The 24,700-nt window shown below is 54.4% G+C and overlaps 1 protein-coding gene across 7 annotated transcripts in view; it reads left to right on the top strand.

Annotated features, from left to right (window-relative positions):
* Nucleotides 1–24,700, top strand: part of MCF2L (MCF.2 cell line derived transforming sequence like) — a 187,848-nt gene that overhangs the window by 97,330 nt on the left and 65,818 nt on the right. Inside the window, exon 1 of one of the 7 annotated variants that reach the window (XM_070408568.1) lies at nt 17,219–17,366. The exons of the other annotated variants lie outside the window; for them this stretch is intronic. Coding sequence (XP_070264669.1) covers nt 17,294–17,366 — 73 coding nt within the window. The 5' untranslated portion in view covers nt 17,219–17,293. Of the gene's footprint in view, nt 1–17,218; nt 17,367–24,700 lie in introns of those variants that run through there. 7 annotated transcript variants of the gene reach the window in all.

The raw sequence follows: 24,700 nt of genomic DNA, 5'->3' as shown, positions 1-24,700 counted from the left end.
TCCCTTTGGAGTCGCCCGCCCAGGTGTCCTGGGAACGGTCAGGGCTGCTGGCTGCGTGGCCATGGTTCCAGGGCAGTGGTTACTCTCGCTGTGCACTGTGGAGATGGTTCTTGTGGAGTTCTTATGTTGGTGAGGGGCGGTGCAGTCTGTCCTGAGTGACGTGCAGTCTGTCCCCTGGGAGCCTGGAATAGCCCAGGGAATGGGGATTATGAGCAAATGAGCCTCCTTTCACCAAAGTTATCATTGGATAACTCTAAGTCGTGTCATCAGCTACCCAAAAGCAAAGTCTACCCTTGCTAGCAAGTGTAAGCTCCACGGCTGGTCAGAATTTGAGAGGGGAGAGCTCAGCCAGCAGCAAGCTCATCGGGGCTGCAGCAGACCTCATTCCAGGGGCGCTTGATACATGAGGGTGCACGTGTGAAATGCAAAACAGAACAGAAGCCGGTAGCCCCAAGGTATTGATTATTCCTGGACAGAGTGACCTGAGCCTGGTGACTGACTTACTCGGTGAAGTACAATTCCACGACAAAGCTGTGTCCTTGTCCGCTCTCCAGGAAGCTGCGGATCCCAGCGATCTCCCTGGCACAGTCCCGGCACAGAGCCCAGGGCCATGCCCAGGCGGAGCAGTCTCCTGTCAGGGAAGGGGGTGCCTTCATTCACCCTTGACATTCAGAAGGTCTCCTGGAATGTGGTTGTATATACATGGCTCCTGAGTTGGCTGACTCCCCGTCTCTCTGTGGTGAGAACTCAATTCGGATGTCCCGGTGACCAGGATCTGGTCCTTGCTGGGGAAGACACAGCCGCAGGGAAGGCAGGAGGAGCCATTGAATGTTTCCTCCACATTTTATGTGGCCCCTGGTTCTGAGTTATCATCAGACCTCGAGCTTTGCCATTTACAAACCTTTGCGTTACCGTCTGATCTCAATGCCACCATTGTACAGACGGGAGGGTCAGGCAGTGGCTGTCAGAATTAACATGGTTTGTCCTGGAGGTTGTCAGGAGGGACCCACAGCGATGGGGAAGCGGGCATGGGTGCTGACAGGTGACTTGCCAGTGCAGCTTGGGTTTGCTGGGTGGACCCGGGAGGGAGCAGGGAAGGTGGTGGGTCGGCCAGGGAATCACCCGAGGGACCAACTACCCACCCCCCCATCCCCCCACCCCTCACCCCCACCCCCCGGGTGGCGGCTGAGAGGGAGGGTCAGGATGGCTGGGCTGGAGCAGAGAGAAGGCAGCCTGGGGGAAGAGCCTCGAAGGCAGAAGTGAATTTGGCCTCATAGTGTGGGGCTGGGGCGGAAACCTGGCTCTGCCCAGGACATCAGTGGCTGCCTCGGTTTATCTTTTTGTAAAACAGGAAAACTGAGGCTCCTATGGAGACTTCTGAAGTCAGTGACTGGGCTGAGTCCACAGTTGGACAAGATAGCCTTAAGTACTTGAGAGAACACAGTGAAGGAGTGTGAAGTTAATCACGTTGGTCCAGCACTGGCGGCGGCTAAAGCATAGCCCTTTGGAGAGGCTCACCGCACTCCCTCTGTGCCGGAGCCGGGCTGGTCTCCACACTCCGGTCCCGGCAAGTGAGCACTTGGTGCTGAGACACCTCCCGGAAGAAAAGCCTGAGAATTTGAAAGCTGCGTATAAAACAGAGACCAGATGGCAAGGTCTTCTGGGGGCTGTGAAAAGGGTCCATTTCAGTGATCCCCAGGACACGTCCTTGGTCCTGAAGTATTTTGGGAGGAACTGCACGCGTGGGGACGAGAATTTGGGAAATCAGAGCATAGGTGCTGGCTCCCTCCAGCCCCCCAGGAGGACTGTTGGAGGAGAGGCTGTCTGGGTGCCCGGCCACCGCCCAGTGCCGGCCTCAGTTCTTGGTCATTTCAGCTCCAGGCCCCACGGAGCCCCTTGCTGCCACCCTGGTCCTGGGGAAGCTTCGCCTGCATCAGAAACAAGAGCCGAGCAAATGCCCGCACCCCAGCCTCGGTCCTGCATCTCCCACGTGTGCTGTCTCGGGTCCTCTAGGCGACGCTGGGGGACCCCAGGAATATTAGAACGCGCCACTGGCCAACGTCTCAGGGCTCTTTGGAAGTTCTTCTCCTCTCACCCCCTGTCCTCACATCTGAGAACAAGAAAGGCATGTCTGTGTGACTCGGGACCCAGGCCACGGTGCACTTAGGCACTGAGGTATCAGTCAGGAGCAGGCCCTCGGTGGGGGCAGGGGCATCCAGGACGCAGGCCAGGGTCCTCCCAAGCCCACAGCACGAAGTTTTTAATGAGCAATCGAGTTTCTGTTTTGATTCTCAGTCTTTTTTTCTCTTTTTTTCACTTAATACCCAAATTCCCCTCCTGATTCCCCCAGAACTGCTGTTCATGTGATAATGAAATCCAACCAAGACCGGCTGCCACGAGACCAGGAGGCACACGCTGGGTGCCCCGTTCTCCCTATTGGCTAAAAATACTCTGCTGGTACATTAAAATTGAGTCAGAGTGGCAAACAGGGGAAGTGAAACCGGCCTTCGGGAACCTCGAGGATCGAGTCCTGAATCTCAGAAAGCTTAGCTGCTCTGCGTGGACGAGCAGGAGGCCAGGCGAGCTGGGCTGGGGAGCGTCTCCATGCACAGCAGGTAGGGGCCTCCGAGCCTGAGGTCAGAGTGTTGCTCAGACACAAGTGCTTGTTAGAACTGGGTGTTTAATGTGATGCCGCAGAAGTCGTGTTGAGAACACAGATACTGGTGAGTGTGCTGTGGACATGTGACGTCTGACATGGATGTAAGGAGCGCCAACAGGGACGCCACCAGCAGTGCTGCGTGGTCATTGCCGTCCACAGCCGGTGTCGGAGAGGTGCCCAGGGGAGAGGGTACGCCCAAATGTGAGTCCTTTCTGCAAGCAGTGGGAGCCTGCTGCAGGCCGTGTGATGTGTCCTGAGGGAAGATAAGCAGGGCTGGGCATAGGCGGGTTGCTCTGAATTAAGAATCTGTGTCTAGAAGCAAGTTTCAGGGAAATGGATTGGGGATGGGAGGCTTCCTGTTAGGGAGGTGTGCACGGTGCGTCTGCAGGTCCAGTGGGCACTCCGGGGCTGTTTACTGGCACTGCCTAGTGTGTGATGATTCAGAGGAAACATGAATAACATCTAACGTTATTTGCTATGTGGGTATGGCTGCTTCTGGCTAGGGCACATGATACTTTTTATGCTCTTTATCTACCACATTTTTTTCTACTATTATATGGCAAGCAAGAAAGGTTGTTTAGTACCTCTGGCGTGCAGCGCTACCCTTATAAAAAAAGCATATGAAAGGACAGGAAAGAAAAGCAGCGGTGAACGCCACATGTTCGCCTCTGCTGTCTCGGAGCGGGGACTGGGACCTTTCCCCTAGAGCCCCTAACAGGTATGTGTCAGCCCTCCCTGCTGGGTGGCTCTGCGTGTGGGTGCCCCGCACACGTTGATGGCAGCTGGCTCCGTGGTGACCCTTAAAGGACATTCTACATTGAGCAGGAGATAAAGTTCAACGTTTAGGGCCCTTTCTTAACTCATAGGCTCTGTGTGAGATGCAAAGGGAATCGTAATTCGATCATATTTTTCTCTTAATGTGTCAGTCTTAACATGGTCCTGCTTTGTAGGAAACCCTACCCATCCCGAAAGCAGCATGAACAGCAAAGCCCTTCTTTGTCACTGTCTTATGTTGAAAGACCACTAGGAATATAAAATGTGTGGGCCACACTACTGCAAAAACCTGTTGTGGGAGTTTTGTTCTAAATCCTACAGCATCACAGAAAAGTTGGGGTTGGGGGACTACGTTTTCTACATCTCTAGAAAAAGAATGGTTTTCAAGAACGGAAAGTAGCCCTGGCTGGTTTGGCTCAGTGGATAGAGCGTTGGACTGTGGACTGAAGGGTCCCAGGTTCGAATCTGGTCAAGGACACATGCTCAGGTTGTGGGCTTGACCCCCAGTTGGGGGCGTGCAGGAGGCAGCCGATCAGTGATTCTCTCTTATCATTGATGTTTCTATCTCCCTCTCCCTCTCCCTTCATTTCTGAAATCAATAAAAATATATTTTTATAAAAAAAACACACACACAGAAAGTAAAGAGTGTGTTAGATAGATCCAGCACAAACACACATCATGCAGAGGGAGCCTTGAGAAATATAAAAGAACACACCTCTGGACTAGACGGGGCGGGAAGCATTGGGTTTGATAATTGCCCGTTTGCAATTTTATTCAACATCTGTGTGAAATATGTCCACTCTTGTGAGTAAACGTTTATTTTCTAAGATTGCCCGAATGAGTGATCAGAGTACCCTCCATGACTCCTATAGAACAAACTTTCAGAAAAATAAACTTTTCTGCACTAAGCGAAGAACAAATGAATTAACGAAAGTGTCAAGGACCCAAGAAATGCTTTTCTTCATTCATCCCTTCATTCATTCATTGAGAAGCAGGGACTGGGTGCTACCGTGTGCCAAGCCCATGCTCATTCCTGGAGAGAACGCTGGACTATCACCCTATGTGCTTTATGAGCATTTGGGATAGATCACAATCGGGCAGGAGAACCTGCCAGGGATATTAATCAACTTCAGGAGAGAGAGATCAATGGGAAGAGCTGCCTGAGCTGGAACAGGGCTCTTGAAACCTGCTTCTTCCTGCCCCGAGAAGCTACCCTTGGCACCCCCTGCCCGCAGACGAGGTCTGGCACCTGGGTCCACTTCACCTGGTGGTGGGGCCCCAGGGAGGAGAGTGCTGCTTCTGTTCAGGGCCCTGAGGTGAAGGTGTGCTCACTCCAAAAAGCACAGTCTGAACTAAACTTAGAAGTGAGCCCAGGCATTCACCTAGAACTTCCTTAAAGTGTCTCTAAGAAAGTTGGCCAGCCTGCCTTCCTCTTCAGGGTATTTTGTCCCATGTGTTGTGTAACCTAATTCCCCTATTACGGTGGGTATTTTCCTGAATGACACAAACTCGTTTCCAACACATTTTCTAGTTGCTTGACTCATTCCGTGGAGTAAAGCAGATGTTCTTAAAGCATGATTTCATTAGCATGTTGGAAATTTTATCAGAAGCATTCCAAAAATCCCTGAGATTTTGTAAATGCGTTAGGTGAAAACTCATGCTAAATGGGACCGCTTAGAAGGCAACTGAAATTTGCATTTTAGAACATTCCTCAGACGTTCGCTTTTTATGCCCCGTCTTTCAGCTGGGTGAGACCAGGACGGACGTGCAGCTGGCTGCCCTCCGTGGCCTGTGAAGGATGCTGTGAATTCCAGAGTCAGGAGACCTCCTCATGCCTTACGTTACCAGAAATAACTCATTTTCGGTCAGGATTTGGATTGTTCTGGTCTCGACCACATGCCCACTCGTCAGTGCTCAGCCTGCGTGTGGGATTCCAGGCCAGAGGACCATTTCTTGTTCAAAGTTCCTTTTTTGTACATGCCTTAGTAATCTTCTCATTGTATTTAAAATAATTCCTGAAACAAAACAAAAAAGTATTCCTTTTTATTAATAGAAACCACTGTGTGCTCAGGAATATGCCTGACCTGAGTTGTTGTGTGCTACAGGCCAAGTGTGAGCACACCCCAACTTGTCTGTCCGAGGATGGCAGACACACAGGCCGTCGGTTCCTGTCTGATGGAGCCGCCAAGGACTTGGACACACTCCAGCGGCTCGTTTTTGGCCTCTGTAGATGGTGGAGTCTTTGTCCCATGAGAGTAGATTTTGGAAATCAGCACAACTCCCAAGAAGGCGAGTGTTGAACGGGTTGGCTGAGCCAGCTGCGTAGTGATGTGGTAGACAACTTCTCACCAGATCGCCTTCTTTATGAACCTGATAGAGAATGTTCTAGTTTGGATTTTTTTTGAAAAGCGGAGGGGGGAGAGGCAGGGTGAGGATACATGGCACTTACTTGATTTACCCCTCCCCTCTTCCTAACATTTCACAGCCACTCTCTTCGTCAATTATTTTTAAGTTGCATTAGGACTTCCGTAGTCATTGTAGATCAGCGTAACCTCGAAAACACCGAGAGGTTCGCTTACATTCTGATTTTTAAAAACAGTGACTTCTAAATTATATTTGAGCTCTGAGCAAGATAAAAGAGAACGCTTTCTGTCAACGCCTGGTGTTTATCGCACAGTGTCTGCACAAGGCTCAGGCTCCAGGCAAAGCCAAAAAAACGCTCACGTGGCCGCCTTGGCTCCGTCGTCACCCCCGTGTGCCGAGCATCCTGCTCCAGCTCAGGTCCTGCAAGATGAGGGTCAGGGCGGCTCCTGGTCCTGGAGAGGCTTGTGGTCTGTGATGGGAAAGGCGGCCCAGAGACCATGGGAGGGGGCATCCCAGGTCAAGAAACATGTGTGCTGATACGAACACGGGAACGGTTCCGGGAGGCAGGGGCCGTAGCCAGACAGGCAGGTGGGGATTTCTGTCTAGGAACTTGACTTTTAACCCGAGGCCCTAGGCTTGCAGCAGCGATGTACAATGAAGCTCCTGTTTCAGTAAGGCAATGTGGATTCGGTGGGGAGAGATTAGAGATGGGGAAGCAGTCACCGAGAACCTCTGGGGCAGCCCAGCTCACAGACAGTGAGGTTCTGCACCGCTGTGGTAGCAGAGAGAGGGGGGTGGGTGGGGAGCGGCTGGGGAGACGCAGGGGGCGAACAGACAGCACTGGGGATGTTTTCCAGGGAGAGTTGTCAGGATGGTTCTAAGGCCTCTGGCTTGGGATTTGGGGGGGTAGGTGGTGGCGCCATTGATGGAGACAGATGTCAGGGAAGGAGATGGGGTGATGGAGCCCATTTTAGAACTGGCGATGTCTGTGAGAGCTGGCATGTAGGTCCGAACGAAAAAGATCCGACTCATGGATGACATTGCAAATACATGGGAAATTGCTTCAATTCAAAAGATGTGTTTGTTCGGCTGAGCATGAGCCTTCCTTGACGGAAGGTGAGTAAGGACGGGGAGAATGCTGCAAAGACCAACAGCTTACTTGATTAATCATTCTCCCTTTGACATAAAAATACACATAAAATATGACCACAAAATAAACACCACTTCACTTAAAAGAAAAAGGAGGTGGTGGGGGTGGAGAGATGAGGTGCTGGCCATCAAAGGGCATGTTTGTGTCTTGATGCCACCCTGGAGCTTCATTGGAGTTTTGCAGGATGTCACTGTTGGAGAAGTTAGGTTTCAGGATTTCTCTCCATCATTTTCCACAACCACGTGCGAGTCCACAATTACCTCTCAGTAAAAGCTTGATTTTAAGACAACAGATGGATGGTCCCGGAGCTCCTGCTCTGTGGCCTGTTTTCAACCTGTCGATCACCAGCTGCAGGAACCGTGGGGCCGATGACCGGCCGCGCCCTGAGCTGCCTCTCTACCTGCACTTCTGGCGGGTCTGTGTCTCAAATTGATCTGAAAGCAAAGGTTGAGCCTTAGAAAATGTCTGGAGTGAAAGAAGACCTTTCCAAGATGACTGACCAACTTGGAGAAGCCTTTCCTAGATGTTCTAGATGTGGAGGTTCCTCAAAACCCCTTCAGTTCTGGATGTAGGGCCACTCCTCAGCCAGGGTCCTGTGGGGCCGCCCACGCCTGGGACGGGGTGTGAGAGGCCCACTGATGGCACGTAGTCCTGGAGTCGGGTGTGGTAAGATTCCCAGTAAGTATACTCACGTGTCACCATAGTCCTTGTGATTAGTACCTGCTATTTCCCTGCCATGTTCAGTGACCACCGATGGAGGAAGTAAGCTTCAACTCCCCAGGAAAGATAAGCTGGCCTGGCTACCACAACAGTCTGGGCAGAGAACACTAGGATGGTCTTTAAAGGGTTGAATCTGGACTATGAAGACATATAGGTTGTCCGAAGGAGTGCCACGCAGACAAAGAAGAAATAGCAACTTGGTGACGGGGATGGGGTTAGGGCAGAACAAGAACCCTCACCCAGAATGGAATGAATTGCAGGGACTCGAGAGAGTCTAGAGGAGAACATTTTGAAAGCAGGGATCTGTCCGGGTCCCAGGGAAGCCTGCAATGGGGTGCAGGAGAGAAGTCTGTTCCCAGGCCGGGCTTTGAGACACGTCCTCAGAACTCTGCACCTTGCTCCTGGGGGCACTTCCAGATCCACACCACCTCCTCTTCCCTGGTAAATGAAGAAGCACACGAGCGCGCTGGGTGTGGACACGGAGAACCGAGCGCATGTCTGAGTTGGGTTCGTGGGGCAGGAGCAGGGTGGCACAGCCCAGGGGAGGCCCTGGGACTTGCCCTGAAGGCCCGAGGGGGGGGTTCTCGGTGTGAGTCTGGAAGCTGCACTTGTAAAAGCATCTTAGGGGTTGGGGAAACACTTTTTAAAAATATATATATTTTTTATTAATTTATTTTTATTTTTATTTTTTTACAGAGAGGAAGGGAGAGGGATAGAGAGTTAGAAACATCGATGAGAGAGAAACATCGATCAGCTGCCTCCTGCACACTCCCTACTGGGGATGTGCCCGCAACCAAGGTACATGCCTTTGACCGGAATTGAACCTGGGACCTTTCAGTCTGCAGGTCGACGCTCTATCCACTGAGCCAAAACGATTACGGCGGGGAAACACTTTTAAAACATATTTTAAGACATTGCATTGACCTTCAGTGATCCCTCTTGACTCATTCCGCTGGTCAGGGACCTGGGTAAAGGCCCCGCTCAGTAACCAATGGGCCCCACGGCCCTGCTTGTCAAGTCCTACGGTGAGACCCACTGCAACACAACGTCATCTCAGGAGAAAGTCATGCTGTAAACACAAATGTTCTCTGTTCTCTGAGGTGCCCTTCCTCTTCTTGAGATCACCTCTACCCGGGGCCTGAAGTCTGATACCTCCTGCATGTAGCCCAGGGAGGCTGCAGGTGGCCAGGCAGGCACCATGCAACCCAGCTCAGCTGCTGTGGATTCAGGTGTGCCATGGAGGTTGCTCTGGAACCATCCGGCTGGGTACAGATCCTGGTTCAGCCCCTTCCTCTCTGTGAACTGAGACAAGAGGCTCAGTCTTATCATATGTAAAATGGGAATGCTGACACCTTCCTCATAGGGCTGCTGGGACCCCCAGGTGTTTGCCCAGGGTCATTTTTCAGGGATGACCGCGCCCACCCCCACCCCCCCCCCCCCCCACCCCCGCCACCACCACACACACACACCTGACTCTTGGTCTCCTTTCCTGGTCTCATCTTTTCTGAGGTATATGGAGCTCATCTGTGTGTCTGCTCCTCCCATCCTTAACAGGACATTGCTTCATTCGGCGGCTTGCATGAGTCCCCAGCATTGCTCCCATGTCCAGGCTTATATTGTCCTTGTAACAATCCTGTGAGTGGCTGCCATCACCCCACTTTGCGGCCAAGCTCGCTGTGCACTAGATGGGCACAGAGCTGGGACTCAACCAGGCACTTGGCTCTCGGCTCCAGTCTGTGCTATAAACGCCACTGCCTGTTGAGGGTGTCCTTGAAGGAGTGATGGAAAATGCCATGGGATGCTTAGGGACAGAGCCCTCTGCAGCCAGGGCTCAGGAACCACCTGCATTGCAAGCATTGCTGTTGTCCAATTTCCGAGCCCGTCACCAGTTTGGTCTTCCTTAGACGCGGATCCAATGGGCCTTTGGGTGCAGGCTCCCAATGCTGAGATCTGGCGCCTGCCCTCTTAGCTCTCTCGAGCGCTGACACCTGTAGCACCCACCTACCTGCAAGCACAGGGCTGCTTGTGTTTCCACATGTGGCTCGTATGGGCGAGCCTCCTGCCTGGCATCTGAGCGGCCCCTCCCTCTCCCACCACCCCCATGAAACTCCTGCTCAGACCTTCAGACACACCTGGCACCCCAGACCCGGCTGGTCTCCACCTCCACATCCCAGGTGTGGGCCGGGGTCCCTGCAGGGGTCCAGCCCCAGGGCTGCCTTCCTCTGTGCCTGTGGCCAGGGTCCTACCATGGCATGGATGGAGCAGTCATTGTGAGCCCTGAAGTGTGAGGTCACCTTGTCCTACTACTGTCCACGGAGGACACCGAGACCCAGCCCAGTGGTCGGATTTAGAATCCGGAATTCCCATCCAGAGCCTTGGTGGGTCCTGAGACCGAGGTCACCACAGTCCAACCCAGAACAGCACATGTCCCCTCTCCACACCCTCCTAAATCCGGCTACGGTGGCATTTTATTTAACCTAAGGCTCCAGCTGTGTTTGCTCTCTGCACTGTGTGTCTATCCCACAGCACCCACCTGGAATGGCTGGGTTTGTGACATGAGCTGTTGATCTAGGAGGAGGAGAATGCTGCTCCCTGCCCAGGTCCTTTCCTCCAGGTCACAGCTCCAGTGGAAAAATAGAGCAGTTGTTCCCGCTTCCTGGGAGGCAGGGATGGATGGATCTGATAAGTACTTGGGTGCCGGCCCTGCCCAGAAGGAGGGAGAAGCTCATTGTTGAGAGCCGGTGTCTGAGGCTCCGGTGTCTGTTTTTCCAGTGAGACAAAGAGCGTCTTCCTGTTTGGCTCATGGAGACCAGGCAGGGGGTGGTGCCCTGGCCCTGCTCACCGCCCCTGCGGGTGGCACTTCTGCTCTGGGACCCGCAGGAGGGGTTCTGGGCCCCTCGTGTAGAGTTGCACCCAAGTTGTCGGGCATCCACTGGCTTCTGCTGGGCCTCCCCGAGGTGCTCTGGGTCTTTCAGGCTCGGGTTCCTGTACCTCCCTAAGTAAAACCTTCGTGCGCACCCACACTGGGACTTCTGTGCACATGTATTATGTGCAGTATCCAACACCAGCAAAAGGAAACCTGAGGACCCCACAGAGAGTCAGTGGAGCTATGATCCCACTCTGGGCAATCCCAAAGCATTCGTCTCTGCTGCGCTTGGGGAGGGAACGCGCATAAAATAACTGGGAAACAGACTCAAAGGTACAATGAAATGGAAAACTGAGGAGTTTGAGAAATGGGGCAGCTTGGAGCAGGGGCAGAGGGTGAGGAGACCAGACAGGGCCGGGGAGGAGGCCTGACTGGGAGGGTGATGGCGACTTTTTTTATATATGGTTTTATTGATTTTTAGAGAGAGAGGAAGGGAGAGGGGTAAAGAGATAGAAACATTGATGAGAGAGAAACAGTGATCGGCTGCCTCCTGCACGCCCCCTACTGGTGATTGAGCCCAAAACCTGGGCATTGTGCCCTGACCTGCAATCAAACCGTGACCTCCTGGTTCCTGAATCAACACTCATCCGCTGATCCACACTGGCTGGGCTATGGTGACTTTTACATATTCCTGACTTTCAGAGAGGAAGGGAGAGGGAGAGAGATAGAAACATCCATGATGGGAGAGAATCGTGGATCAGCTGCCTCCTGCACGCCCCCACTGAGGGCGGAGCCTGAAACCCCTGACCAGGAATCGAACCGTGACCTCCTGGTTCATAGGTTAACATTCAACCACTGAGCCACACCAGCCGGGCTATGGTGACTTATTAGCCAAGCTGATCAGGCTGCCAGAATCAATTTGAAGTTAGATAGAAGGGAAGCCTGCGAGAATGCAGAGGGGGTGGGGGTGTTCTCTGTGGCCCAGACTCGGTGGCCCAGCGTGGGCTCCATCCCGGCCCTGGCATCGTGACCAAGGCTCTCCACACTCTGTGGCTGGTGCAGGGAGGGTGGGTGGATACGTCCTTGCTTCTGGATAATTTGACTGGGCCACCTGATTCAAGTGTCCTTGTCTCGGGCTGCCCATAATGCCGGGTGATGTGGAAACCGGACAGAAACCAGCCCCTCCAGAACAGGCGGTCAGACCTGCCCAGCACCTTTGGCCACTTGAACTCCACAGACTAAGGTCCAGCAGAGCTCCATGTATAGTCTGTGACCCCAATGTCACAGGAAGCCACGACTCCCAGGTGCGTGTGCACAGAGCGAGCCAGGCCATGCTTGGTCTGGACATTCTGGCAGAAGGGACAACACACAGGGAACCCCAGGAGGAAAGGAGATGGCAACCGGCCGTGCTTGCTGTGAACTGGGGCCATTAGAGTGTAGGCTGTCTGGGGTTCGAGGAGGAGGAAGAGCTGTGCTGCCTTTGGTGTGAGACCCTCTGTGAGTCGAGAGCCCATTAGCAGGTGCTGAGGACCAGCCTGTGAGGAGCCGTGGGAGCAGGCCACCCCACCTGCCTTTACAGAAGACTGCAGCCCAGGCTTCGAACCTAAAATAAAACCAACAGAAAACCTCAGGAGGCAGACAAAGAAATCCGGAGAGAGCTGCGTGGGGCCAAGGGGCCAGGCCAGACCCCTGAGCCAGGAAGTGGGACCTGGGGCCAGTGAGGGCGGTGAGGGACGGGGACCATATCTGTGCAAAGCAAAGGGAACGACACTCAGCGCCACAAAGACCTTCGGTAGTTTGAACTGGCTTCTGTTCCCAAATCCTCTTCAAGGAAAGGAATCAAGGCATGAGGGTCCCTTGGGAAGGTGGGCTGGTCCAGGCCCAGCCACTGTGGTGCCCTAACGGTGGGCTGGCCCTAGCCAGGCACAGGGCATGGAGAGGCGAGGCAGGTGTGAGAGAGCAGGAGCATGGGTGGTGGCCTCTAAACCCGGGCCTGTGCTTCTCCCGGTGTCCACCCCGCCCAGGTGTGATGACTTACAAATGACATGCAAGGACTGCTCTGCTAACCATGACATGCACTTGATCCTTGAACGACCCCGGGTTGGGAGTGCCAACCTCCCAGGCAGTCAAGAAATCCGCATCTAACTTTTGACTCCCCCAGAACTTAACTACTATTAGCCTACTGTTGATCAGAAGCCTTACAAATGACAAAAAGTTAATGCATATTAGTATACACTGTATTCTTATAATAAAGCAAACTAGAGAGAAGAAGATGTTATTAAGAAAATCATAAGGAACAGGAAATACTTTTGCAATATTGCATGTAATTACTGGGGACCCTCGCAGTTCAAATCCATGTTGTTCGTGGTCAGCTATACACACAAAGATCCAAGATGTCTCAGTGAGGAGAGGTTAGATATTAATGCTTTTTAATTTTATTAATAGTATGGAAAAACATTATTGCTCTTATTATAAAAACATGTTTTAAGTAAGAGTCATATGACTCAATAGGTTCCCAGTGTTCCCACACCTGACATAATGAATCAGAGCAGATCCCACACCAGGCTCTTTCAGTTCTAATGAAGTTGTTTTCATAGCCATCGCGGCTGAGATGGGAGCGTGGGCAGGAGGCTGGGTTCTCTATCTTGAACCTTGGTTTCCTTCAGCAATTATGCAGATGGTGTTGAAATTCAGCTGACGAATCTCCCTTTTCCTTGATGTCAAGGAAATGTCTCTTTCTTAATGCTAATCTGTTGTTCTTACGAACTAAGTAGGCGGTGTTAAATTTTTATTTTTTAATGGGTGTATGTTTACTGGGCTCAAAACTCACATCACTATTCAATTAGATTATTTTGTTGAGAAAGTTGCCTTTTGTGCATGGGAGCTTTTATAAATGGCACACCTGCCCTGATCGGTTTGGCTCAGTGTATAGAGCATCGGCCTGCGGACTGAAGGGTCCCGGGTTCGATTCCAGTCAAGGGCATGTACCTTGGTTGCGGGCACATCCCCAGTGGGGGGTGTGCAGGAGGCAGCTGGTCGATGTTTCTCTCTCATCGATGTTTCTAACTCTCTATCCCTCTCCCTTCCTCTCTGTAAAAAATCAGTAAAAAATATATTTAAAATAAATAAATAAATAAATGGCACACCTAAGATTACCGATTTGGGAAGATGCTCTCAGCCTAGTGGGAATTGCTTTCTCACTTACGATTAAACACACTGACCTGGAGAGTTTTCATTGTTTGGGGCCCTGTCTTCCCAGCTCTCACTGGGCCACCTGTCATCTTGGTTCACCTGTGCTTGGGTATCAGTCCGACTTGTCTTCTCTTAGGCCACTTGGTTCTTTGCTGAGCATTAGTTTAAACTGGACGATATAGCCCGCAGATTCACTTCATCGGGTGCATGGAACTGAGGTGCTCATGTGCTGAGACACACTGAGGGACCTGCTGTCTCCCCCCCCCCCCCCCGCCCCCAGCTTCCCTGCAGGTCCCTCATGCCATGTGGCACGTGGCCCCAGGATGGAGAGGCACCTGCACACCTCGCTCAGGGTCACTGCCGTGCTCCACGGCTGGAGCTCGCTGTGGAAGTGAGGAGTCGGGGTGGGTGACCAAGGCCAGCGGGAGGACAGCCACCCGGTCAGCTCCCGCAGGCCTGCATGTCACCCCAAGAAGTCTGCTTTGCATCCAATAGCAGTGGGTTGACTTTGGGGGCAGGGACGGTTCATTTGGCTTAGGAGAGCTGAATGGACGGGGCCTGCAGGTCGTGAGAACTGAGGACAGAACCGCTAAGGGGAAGCAGCCAGGGGGTAGGAAGGACTAGGGCCGTGATGATTTCGGAGCCAAAGAAGCTCAGTAAGATCACGGAGGGAGGGGCCGTGGGAGTGGACATGGGAGGAGGGTGCTGGGGAGGACTCAGGAGGGCACAGGAGGAGGATGGGGAGCAGGAAGCAGGAGGAGGACATGGGAGGAGGACAGTAGCCAGCTGGGCCGTGGGCATGGGGAGGACTCCGTGACCACTGTGTCCAGCTCTCCCTTCTTTCCGAGGCTTTGCCGAGCTGACTGCTGAGCAGTGACACCTGCCTCACCTGGTAGCCATGACAACGAAACAAGGCCAGGTGGTGAGGAAAGGCCTCAGCAAATAAGGGCGCTGCCTGTAATCCAGGATGGCTCCTCCCAGTTAGTCACTGAGCAGAAAATGACCTGGTTCTGCTCTGCATAATTCAGGGTCCAGAGCCTCTCGTAAAGTGACACAGAGAGTTTTCTCAGGTTCGAGGGGACACCGCTTTGCCCATGAGGAGACTGTTCGATGCCCTGGTTGGCTTTTCTTGTATCTCTGGACGAGGAAGGATTAATGCCAGGCTTTTGTAAACATTGGAGCTCAGCGGGGCAGGAACTGGGGCTGCAGCCAGGCCCGGAGGAGCCCGCACACTTCAGGCTGCAGGTTTCTGGGCTGGGCCGACTAGGAAAGCAGTCCTGTACACATTGTGTGTTTAAAGTATGATGTTGTCCATAGTGTGTGCTACATATTGCAGATTTTGACCAGCTGAATTTTCTCAAATAAATAAACAAGCCACATTTATAGTAAAGTACAGCATCTATCATTTCTTTCCAGCTAAGGAAGTCCTTGCGTTGGGAGGGTCACCAGCAGCCAGGAGCTCCCCGAGGGAGCTGTTCTAAAATGGGTGAGAGAAAGGACAGACGGGCCGTGGGGCCGAGCCTCGAGCCTGGGCTTCCCCAGGCATGTGACTCCCCTCGCTGGCCCAGCCCCAATGCGCTCTTGGGATTGTCCACCAGAGCAGCTCATGGAGAGCACCAAGTCGGACATCAGCAGCCCCTCCCAGACTAAGGGTGCAGGGGAGCTTTCCTCCACAGAGGAGCGGCGTGGTGGCCCCAGATCAGCTGGCCTCCCCTCCATGGGTGCAGGCGCCTCTGGTCTAAATGGCAGTAAGCAGAGTGGCCGCCATTGCCTTCCTGACAACACATCCTGCTGCCTAGTGTCACTTGGGCATCTGCCGTGGGCCGGGAGACATGAGGCCGAGACTATGCTGGGACAGAGTGGGGAGCGTGGGGAATAAATTGGGTGTGTGGTTAGGTGGATGTCATCATGGCCCCTCCTCTGCTATGCGGCACCTCCATCCTCCTGTTTAAAAACGTCACTTCTCGTAAATAGAGCTTCAGGTCTGACAGCATCTTTCTCAGGATAGTCCTCTTCCCTGGCTGTCCATTACCCACTCGAAGTGCACCTGCCACGATGCTAAAAGCCCAGGTATCTTTTGGCACCAGGAGTTCTGCCCAGTGCAATGGGGCAGGGGGCTCGCCAGGGGCTCCGGGCAGGAGGGTAGAGCTGGGCGTGGGCCGTCGTGGGCCTCTGCAGGAGGTCAGGCCTCAGCCACCCCCAAGCAGGCTTCAGGAGCAGGTTGTGCTCAGCGTGGCAGGGACCTGCCGATGCTGTGAGCCGGGGGACGCGGGGGTAGGTAATGTGAGTGAAGTCTGGCCACAGGAGGAGCTGGGCTGTAAAGGGCCTTGCCCGCCACCCTAGGCACTTGTGCCCTGATCGACTTGAATGTCTCGAGGTTCCCAGTCCCTGGGAACACGTTGTAAGGGTTGTGCTCACAGAACACGCCTGCAGTGTCAGGTTGAGGAGGGGCCATGAGAAAGAAAAGGATGGGAATTACCCAGCAAGCCCAGGTTCAGAACCAGACCAGGTGACAGGAACAAAGAGGGGAGGGGTGGATCGGGGTCGATGTCAGCTGCTGCTGCAGTGACAGATGCCCCCAACAGCATGAGCCTGCAGGACTTGGTGGCCTCTGTCGGCGCCCAGGCAGGGGGCAAGTGTGTCAGCAACATTATATGCCAATGGCAGGTGTAGGAACAAAGCCTGCAAAGGCTGTGGACACCTGCTCAGTGCTGGCCCTGAGGCGTGAGCTTACAGGACTGTCCTCTCCAGGTGTGTCGGCTCCAGCACTGGATTCAAGTGCCTGGTCCCCTTCCCCCCGGGGGTTCTTCCTGCTCACAAGCTTGTCTGCAGACTAGCTACCTCCCGTCACCGTCACCTTCACCGGGGAGCTCGTTAGAATCTCAGTGCCACCCTCCCCCATGGAAGCCTGCACTTTAACGAGCTCCCCAGGGATCCCCGTCTATGGAGCATCCCCTTTATTCCATCTTCCGCGTTCTCAGCCCCTAGGGGGCGCTCTGCACTCAGCCGCTGAGGACCCTCTGGCGCACAGGACTATGCGGCATGCACACAGCTTTCAAAGGAGCTCAGATGGACAGACACAAAAGAGCAGCATCACGCAGCCGCCTAAGTGTGCGGCTCTGCAGCCTGTCTTCATCCTGGGGAGGTGTCCTGGGGCCAGAAGGTCCAGACCCGGCCCCGGGGTGGCAGCCCCACAGGGCTTAGAGGACTGACAGCGGCTGAGCGCGGGGCTCCTGCAGGGAGGGTCCGGACGGGCGACACAAAGGGCCGCAGCTGCTGCTGCTGCGGGAGCCTCCGTGCCGCTGGAGTCTCAACAGTTAACTGTCCGCAGGCAGAATTAGAGGCCACAGCCGAGGGCTCCTGCTTCGGGGACAGCCAACCCGAGGCCCTGGGGGAGCCGGCGGGCAGGCAGCCCTGCAGAGCACCAGCAGTCTGTGTCCCTGCAGCGGCCAGCGGCGGGCGGCCGGCCCAAAGATGGAGCCTCGCAGCCTTTCTTTGTGCGCCCAGGACGGGCGTTCCTGGAGGCAGGTCGCCGCCTCCTGACGCCGGCGCGCTGGCGGGCGACAGCATGACCTTAAGTCTCATCTCCTTGCTGTCCCAGGACATCTCCGGGCTGTGGCTGCTCCTGAAGACCAGCACAGGTGCGTCAAGCCTGCGCTTTGGCGCTGGCTGTGAATGGAGGGTGTGCAGGGAGTGAGGGGCGGGGGGACCTTCTGGGGATGGCTTAGCCCGTCACCCACATAGGCCAGCTACAGAGAGGAGCCAGGTTCTGCCCGGCCTCCCTCATAAGATCCAGGCTGGGGTAGAAAGGGCAGTCCTGCTCCAAGGGGTGGGGACGTCTGGCATCGCCAGCTGGTTTGGGGCTGTGGCCACCTGGCCCCCCTCCCTGCCCGGGTTTCTCTGCCCTTGGAGTAAAGGTGCACATCGCCACACTCACCCTGGGAGCTGGAATGGACTGTGGTGGGCTCCTTTGTTCCAGCTTTCCTACGGATGTGCTCGTGGGGCCCAGGAAGGGAGTCCAGAGCCTGTGGGTGCGAGGACTGGTCCCTGGCAGTGACGCCGGGACAGAGCTGTCCGGGGCTCCCGTGCACAGTGCACTCCGATCAAGGGCTCTCCAGGTGGCAGGAATCGGGACTGGACTGGTCAGGCCTGTGGTGGTCTATGTGGGCTTCATTTGCCATCCCTGCTCCCAACTCCGTTGGAGGGTAGGCACTTCCCTCCAGACTCAGGCCCCCTGCAGACCGAGAACAAAGACCCTGGAGAGGGGATGGGGTGGGTTCCCTGGTTGTGTTTCTAAGGATGGAACAGTGCTCCTTTTGAAGCGATTTGTCATCACAGATGCTTCTGCCAAGGATCGATGAATAGTTCCTAAAATAAGTATTTTGTAAATTGTAATGAATTGGTTCAACCTTAGCCATCAGTGGCAAAAGTAAAGATCTGAAGCGTCCAGTTTTATGATGAAGAGATGGGGTGTGTGAATAATGACTGGGTGCATGGATCTCCCCAACAGATAAGATTCAGAGCATCACGCTCACATAGGTGGCCGCATTGGGAAGCTCAGTCACTCCTTCTTAAACCCAAGACATAAACAGTTGGTGCGTTTAATGAAAAGTGATCGTTTTCGTATTTGAAGTCAGTATCACAGCGACAGTGCTGGAAGGATCCCTGAAAAGAATGCTTTCTCATTATAGCTATTGTCTGGAATTTTAGAAATTTCACAAACCAGATGCCTTGCCGTCCCATAACCACAGGTAACTGGATTGTGGGGAGTCCTCCCTTGTGGCTATAGGTCATCATTTTAGATGTTCATTTGTTTTCCTAGCTAAATACTAGTTTTAAGTCTTACAACTTTGCATTATAAATTCTTAGTGGTTCTTCTAACACGTACTTTCTTTTTTTAAGATAAATGTGCTTTCGAGTAAGTGTCCTGAGGGAGCTTGGTGTAATTAAGGGTTGGAGGGCTTTCTCCCAGTCTCTAGAAATCATTTGCTGTTTTCTTACAAAAAAAAAACACAAAAAACATTTGCTAGATTTATGAAGAAACAGACGTGTTGGTGCATGTGATAGTAAATCTTTCTTTCAGTGGTACTGCCAGGGGTGTTCGCTCTGTGGAGGGTTGTGTAACTGGCTACTGATTTTCATGAGCGCCTGCTATTTACAAACAAGGTCACGTGCCTCTTTAGTCACTTCTGTTTGGGCTGGATGGGGAGGGAGCCAGATGGGAAGTTTGGCACCTGGCTGGTCAGGAGCTGGGCCCAGAGCACACACAGGATTTTAGATGAAAGTAACGTGGGGGAGACCGCAGACTTATTCACTGTGTCCGAGGCCATCGAGAACCCGAGCTGAGTAGGATGGCAAGTTTGAACCACCATCTCTTTCCAGGCTCAGGTGTGTCCTGTCTTGTCACTCATGAAATCAATGAGGTTGACAGATGTGCATGACCTGCCACCACCAAACCCTAAGCCGCCAGCTCACTCTCCATTACACCTCTCCTCCACCCCTCTCCTCTCTGTCTCATCTTTCTCTCTCTCTCTCTCTCTCTCTCTCTCTCTCTCTCTCTCTGCCACTCAAATGCTGCAAGTCTCTCCCTGTCCCCTGTGTGTGCCTGAGCAGGGCAGGGGCTCCAAGGCTCCCAGCGGGACAGTGTCCATGAAGTCCCTATGCCCCCGCTGTGCTCTGTGCCACCCCGTCATGGGGGCCACCTGGGTGAGGCTTAGGATGAGATGAGCGTGCCCTCCCATGGTCCCCTTCACCCGAGCAGCCCGACGTTCCCCACACCGGGTGTCATTGCTTTTGTCGGATGGGGATGTTTTGAGGAAGGTTTATGCAACCTCTTGTTTGTTTTTTTAGATTTATAGAATTCTTGGTACTTAGAAAGCGGGACTAAGTATGCACACCTACAGTTCAGGGGAGAATTTTGGAGGCCTTCTGGAGTGTCCGGAAGGAGCGTGATGGGGTGTTGGTGACAGGAACCTCGGTCTTTCCCTGTGTGCTGTGTTCTGTGAGCAGCTTTCTGAGAGCAGCTCTGGATGGAAGGACACGTGAGCACCTGCCCCAGCGTGCCTCCTGCCCCTTGGAGCCAGGAAGGAATGACGTCTATAGAAATTGTTTGCATTGATTTCCCTGATCTTAGAGTTATTGTGGGTGTTTTTTTTATGTTGACACGTGATTGTTTTAGAATGAGTAAGAAAAGAAAAAAAGCCATCAGAAAAACCTCCTTTATTTCTATACAGCAGTGGGCTCCTGTGGGGGTTGTGCATGGTGTTTTTGTCTATGTGTGTGATGTGTCTGTGTTGGTGGTATGTGCTGTGTGTGGGGGGGGGGGTGCGTGGTGTTTTTGTCTATGTGTGTGATGTGTCTGTGTTGGTGGTATGTGCTGTGGGGGGTGTATGGTGTTTTTGTCTATGTGTGTGATGTGTCTGTGTTGGTGGTATGTGCTGTGGGGGGTGTATGGTGTTTTTGTCTGTGTGATGTGTCTGTGTAGGTGGTATGTGCTGTGGGGGGTGTATGGTGTTTTTGTCTGTGTGATGTGTCTGTGTAGGTTGTATGTGCAGTGTTTATATGTAGTGTGTGCATGTGTAGCATGTGTGTGAGGTCCATAAACCATGCCTACTACTTCAAAGGAAGCAAAGATGTTGACACCTCAGAACATAAGACTGTGGGACTCTGGGGGGGCCCAGGTGCTTAGGGACTTGGGCCAGGCTCCTGCAGGGGCCCAGCAGGTGGCTGGTACAACATGCTGTTGGGGGCCCAGCATGGCTGGAAGCTCAGCCCAGACCAGAGTGAGGGTGGCGTCATGTCACATACACTGCTCAGGGCTGACATCATTTGCTCCCATGGAAACCCAGAAGTCGGAGCTTTGGGGGAGGAAACGAGACATTGGATTCACTGTGAAGGGTGAGCTGGTGGTTGCTGGGCACACTTAGGATGGTGCTGGTGTTCTTCCCTGCTTGCTCCTCCCTCCCGGCCTCCCACCTCTCCGTGGCCGTTCATCTTCAGGGCGGTTGCTTAGGGCTCCCTCTTTGTGAAGACGTCAGGCCAGCGTGAGCCTCAAGGAGCCCTGGACCGGCCACAGTGGGCAGCCCTGTTCCCTGTCATCTCTGGGAGCCTGGAATTTCTTGGTGGCTTTCTTACCCTGACCCTGTCCTGACCCCTGCTGGCTGCACTGCAGGCACCGAGGTGTGCAGGAAGGCTCCGCCCGGTGCGGATTGAACACAAACAAACAGCCCAGTCGGCACTGGGCACCGAGGGGAGGTGCTCAGAGGAGGAGCCATACTGCCCATAGAACGGCTCTTTTCTTCAGGGACTTGAGTCCGAGGGCGAGCGTATTTAAGCCGCAGCTTCACTGATTAGCCAGATTCACTCAGGTGAGGAGGAGGATTTGGAATCAAGACTTATTTCCTTAGATCAGTGGTTGGCAAACTGCGGATCCCGAGCCACAGGCGGCTCTGTGGCCCCTTGAGTGTGGCTCTTCCACAAAATACCACGTGCGGGCGCACACATACAGTGCGATTGAAACTTCGTGGCCCATGCACAGAAGTCGGTATTTTGTGGAAAAGCCACACTCAAGGGGCCAAAGAGCCGCATGTGGCTCGAGAGCCGCAGTTTGCCGACCACTGCCTTAGATCACCCGTGAGTGGTTAGCCCGTTGAATGAACAGTGTGAGAAGTGCCACCTGGGGCCTGGGCGAGGAGGAGGCGTCCCACTGTGTGGCATTCCAAGGCTGGTTCATTCACCAGCAACCTCTCCCACAGGTCACTTCCCAGCTCTGTTTTCAGGAGCTCGCCAGGCTCTCGAGGTTCCCTTGGAGGGTGAGGGGCGGGGGCGGGGGGGGGGTGCAGGAGGGGCCGGTAGGAGGGGTGTGGAGAATGCTGGGTCTGCAATGGGGTCGGCTGAGCCAGCCCTCTGCCCCTGCAGAATGGGACTTCAGCCAGAAATGTGTGATGATGTCACAACTGTGGGCTTGTCAGGGCCACGTGAGCTGATTTCTGTGAAATATCAAGCCCAGTCCTGGGACTGGGCAGCAAGTTCATGAAGAGAAATGTTATCAGTAGTGAAAGGTCCACAGGCATCTCTTGCTGAGCCTCCTAGGGGAGACCCTCCAATCAATACACGAGCTTGGAGAGGGCCTTCCGTCAGCACCAGCTGGGTGTGCGCCCTCCGGCATTCATGCGGGTTTTCCCTCCACATGACCTGAGCCCCTGTCTGCTGGCTTCCTGCTGGCTTGGGAGACACCTGGCAGGTCTCCACGAGTCACCCTCACCCATCCCAGCCTGTCTGGGCACTGAAAATGGACCACACATAGTAGCATAGAATAAGTTCAAACCCCGATGTGCCATGAAGCCTCAGTGCCCGGGCCCTCCACACCCTAGCACGCCCCGCCCCTCACCTGGTTCTGCAGGTCTCGTCACGGGCCGCTTCTGCAGAGAGGCCTCTCAGGGGGAGCCCGGTGAGGCCCTGCGTCTGCTATAGAGTCACAGGCATGACCGCCAGGCGGTGCGGGCAGGGACCAGCCCCTACCTCACTGCCAGGTGTGCAGCCTCAGAGCTCGATTTAGCTGGGACTTTGATGTGATGCTTTGGGACACGATTGGTGAGATGCCTCTAAAAGCAAACAATGCACTTAGTTTTATGATCAACTCCATCTCCCCCGATATTTGCACACGAAAGTAGGTCTGGTGTTCGTCGTGCCACTGTCCGATTTCTGATCCACTGCTACCAAAAAGAGTCTGAGGCCCTAGCCTGTTTGGCTCAGTGGCCAGAGCGTCGGCCTGTGAACTGAAGAGTCCCAGCTTCGATTCCAGCCAAGGGCACATACCTGGGTTGCGGGCTCGATCCCCAGTAGGGGGCGTGTAGGAGGCAGCCGATCAATGATTCTCTCTCATCATGGATGTTTCTATCTCTCTCTCCCTCTTCCTCTCTGAAATCAATAAAAAAGAAATATTTTTTTAAAAAAGCCTGAAGATTTCTTTTCCTGTAGCGTGATCAGGAGCCGCCTTTTAACCCTTTCTTCCATGGGTCCCTTGCACCTACTTCTCACGTCGGCAGCAGGGTGGCCATTCAGGCTCCCAGTCTCCCAGCTCGCTTCTGTTTGGCCAGCCTATGGCGTTTGTGGGGAGCAGCTCCCACCTGCAGATGAGGACACCCTCCTGCCCTGCTCCCCAGCCGCTCGGAGAACAAACCTTTGAAACGTTCTCGGGCCCATCCCTTTGGTTGCCAAACCCACGCAGGTGCACACTTTGCCCCAGAGCCGTGGGAGCGAGGTGGTCTCCTGCCGGGTTAAACAGAAATGAGGCTCTTGGCCTGGGAATTTCAAACTGAGACGTTCCCATGAAGTGCCCTGCTGCCTTCCTTCTTGGCTTACCTGTCGTCTACCTTGGGAATGGGAGAGGCCTGTGGCTGGGACAAGCAAGGGCTGCAACGAGGTCTCAGAGCAGTGAGGGGAGGCTGGAAATCAAGTGTGCGGACGGGGGTGTGGTGGCAGCCCATCAGGGACACCACATCGGGAGTGGGTGCAAAGAAAGCCCTCATCTATGGCTAGAGGGTTCCTTCTCAGTTCTCTGCAGGGCCCGAGGTCCCTTGGTCTGAGTGAACTCCCTCAGCCCAGCCACAGTGCCTGCCCTGAGCCCAGGGGTGGGCCTGGCCATTGAGCACACAGCCCAGGGCCCCCACTTTGTGAACCCAGGGGGGGCACAGCATCGAAGAACTGAGGAGTGAAGAACCGAGCAAGTGAAGTGGCGTCTTGGAGGGCTAGCTGCCATGGGTGCCTTCTCCCCTCTGCACCGCAGCTCAGCCCCCTCCCCTCTGTGGCTCAGGAGCCCCTGGGATGAGACGCTGCAGCCCTGAGCCGGCCGGCCGGCGCAGCTCTGAGAGGCTGTGGCCAGGGCGTGGCAGGACCACGATCACAGATGCACTTGCCGCAGGGCTGGCCTGGCGTCCACGTGCCGCAGCTGCTCTGCGGCCATCTGCACGGTGCTGCTGCCAAGTGCAAGACAGACCTGCATTTCACATCGCCGTGTGGGTCCTTGTCTGCGCCCATTTCTCCAGTCGCCTTTGTGGGCCTTTAAAACAAAACAGAAACTGTGAACTCAGGAAGGACTGGCCCAGCTGAAGGCCACATTCACGAAGGCCACGCAGGGAGGAGTTTAATAAATGGGTGGTTTAGTAGAAACAACAGGCCGCACAGCTTTCTCGCCATCTCTCCTGTTGGACACGGCAGCTCCTGTGCCGCGGGAAGCCTCGCCCACCCTGCCGCATCCGACCTTCCTCCCCAGCCTGCCCGGCCCTGACTGCTGGGGACACCCACCCGCCTGGACGCCCAGCAGATTACTTCCAGCACCTCCATGAGAAGCCGTGCGCAGGCCTTGGTTGCCCAGCTGGCAAGGGTCGAGTCCTGTGCTCCAGCTCCATGGCCGGAGCTGCTGCTTAGGGTGCCTGACCTCACCCTTCCTCCTTGCTGAAAACTCACCCTTCGGGGTCCTTAGCCTGTGGAGTGAGCTCCGGGGAGTGCCTCCGGCAGCTGCATGGAGGCGCTCCTCCATGGCTGGTCCAGGGGCTGAGGGAGCGGCCTTGCCACCCAGGACGCAGAAACGAAGCTGCTGAGGAGAGAAAGGAGCAAAGGGTCACGAGAACATGGCCACGCTCCTCCTATATCCAACCTCAGTTCCGTCCCAGCGTGTGATAGCTGTGTCCCCGAGTCAGATTCTTCGCAGGCGCCAGCTCCCTCCGCTCCGAATGCAGAGCTTTGCTCTCGAACAGCCCCCTTAGCACGTTCCTGAGCAGAGAGGCAGAGCTGAAACCACACTGAACACAGGAGACGGAGCACCTACTGGGAGAGTGGCCTCAGGACACCCTTGGCCTCTGCCCGGAACAGGTGGGAGGGAGCGGGGGCCCCTCAGCTGCTCGGCCCCAAGCCCCAGCCCAGCCCCCAATCCTTCATGACCCGGGCCACGCTGAGAACATGGCCGCATGAAACC

This window comes from Myotis yumanensis, unplaced genomic scaffold (assembly GCF_028538775.1).
Source record: "Myotis yumanensis isolate MYYU_CA2020_CCGP unplaced genomic scaffold, mMyoYum1.0.hap1 SCAF_3, whole genome shotgun sequence".
Classification (NCBI taxonomy): Eukaryota; Metazoa; Chordata; class Mammalia; order Chiroptera; family Vespertilionidae; genus Myotis; species Myotis yumanensis.
The sequence above is the reverse complement of the archived record's forward strand: the minus strand, read 5'-3'. Positions and strand labels throughout refer to the sequence as shown.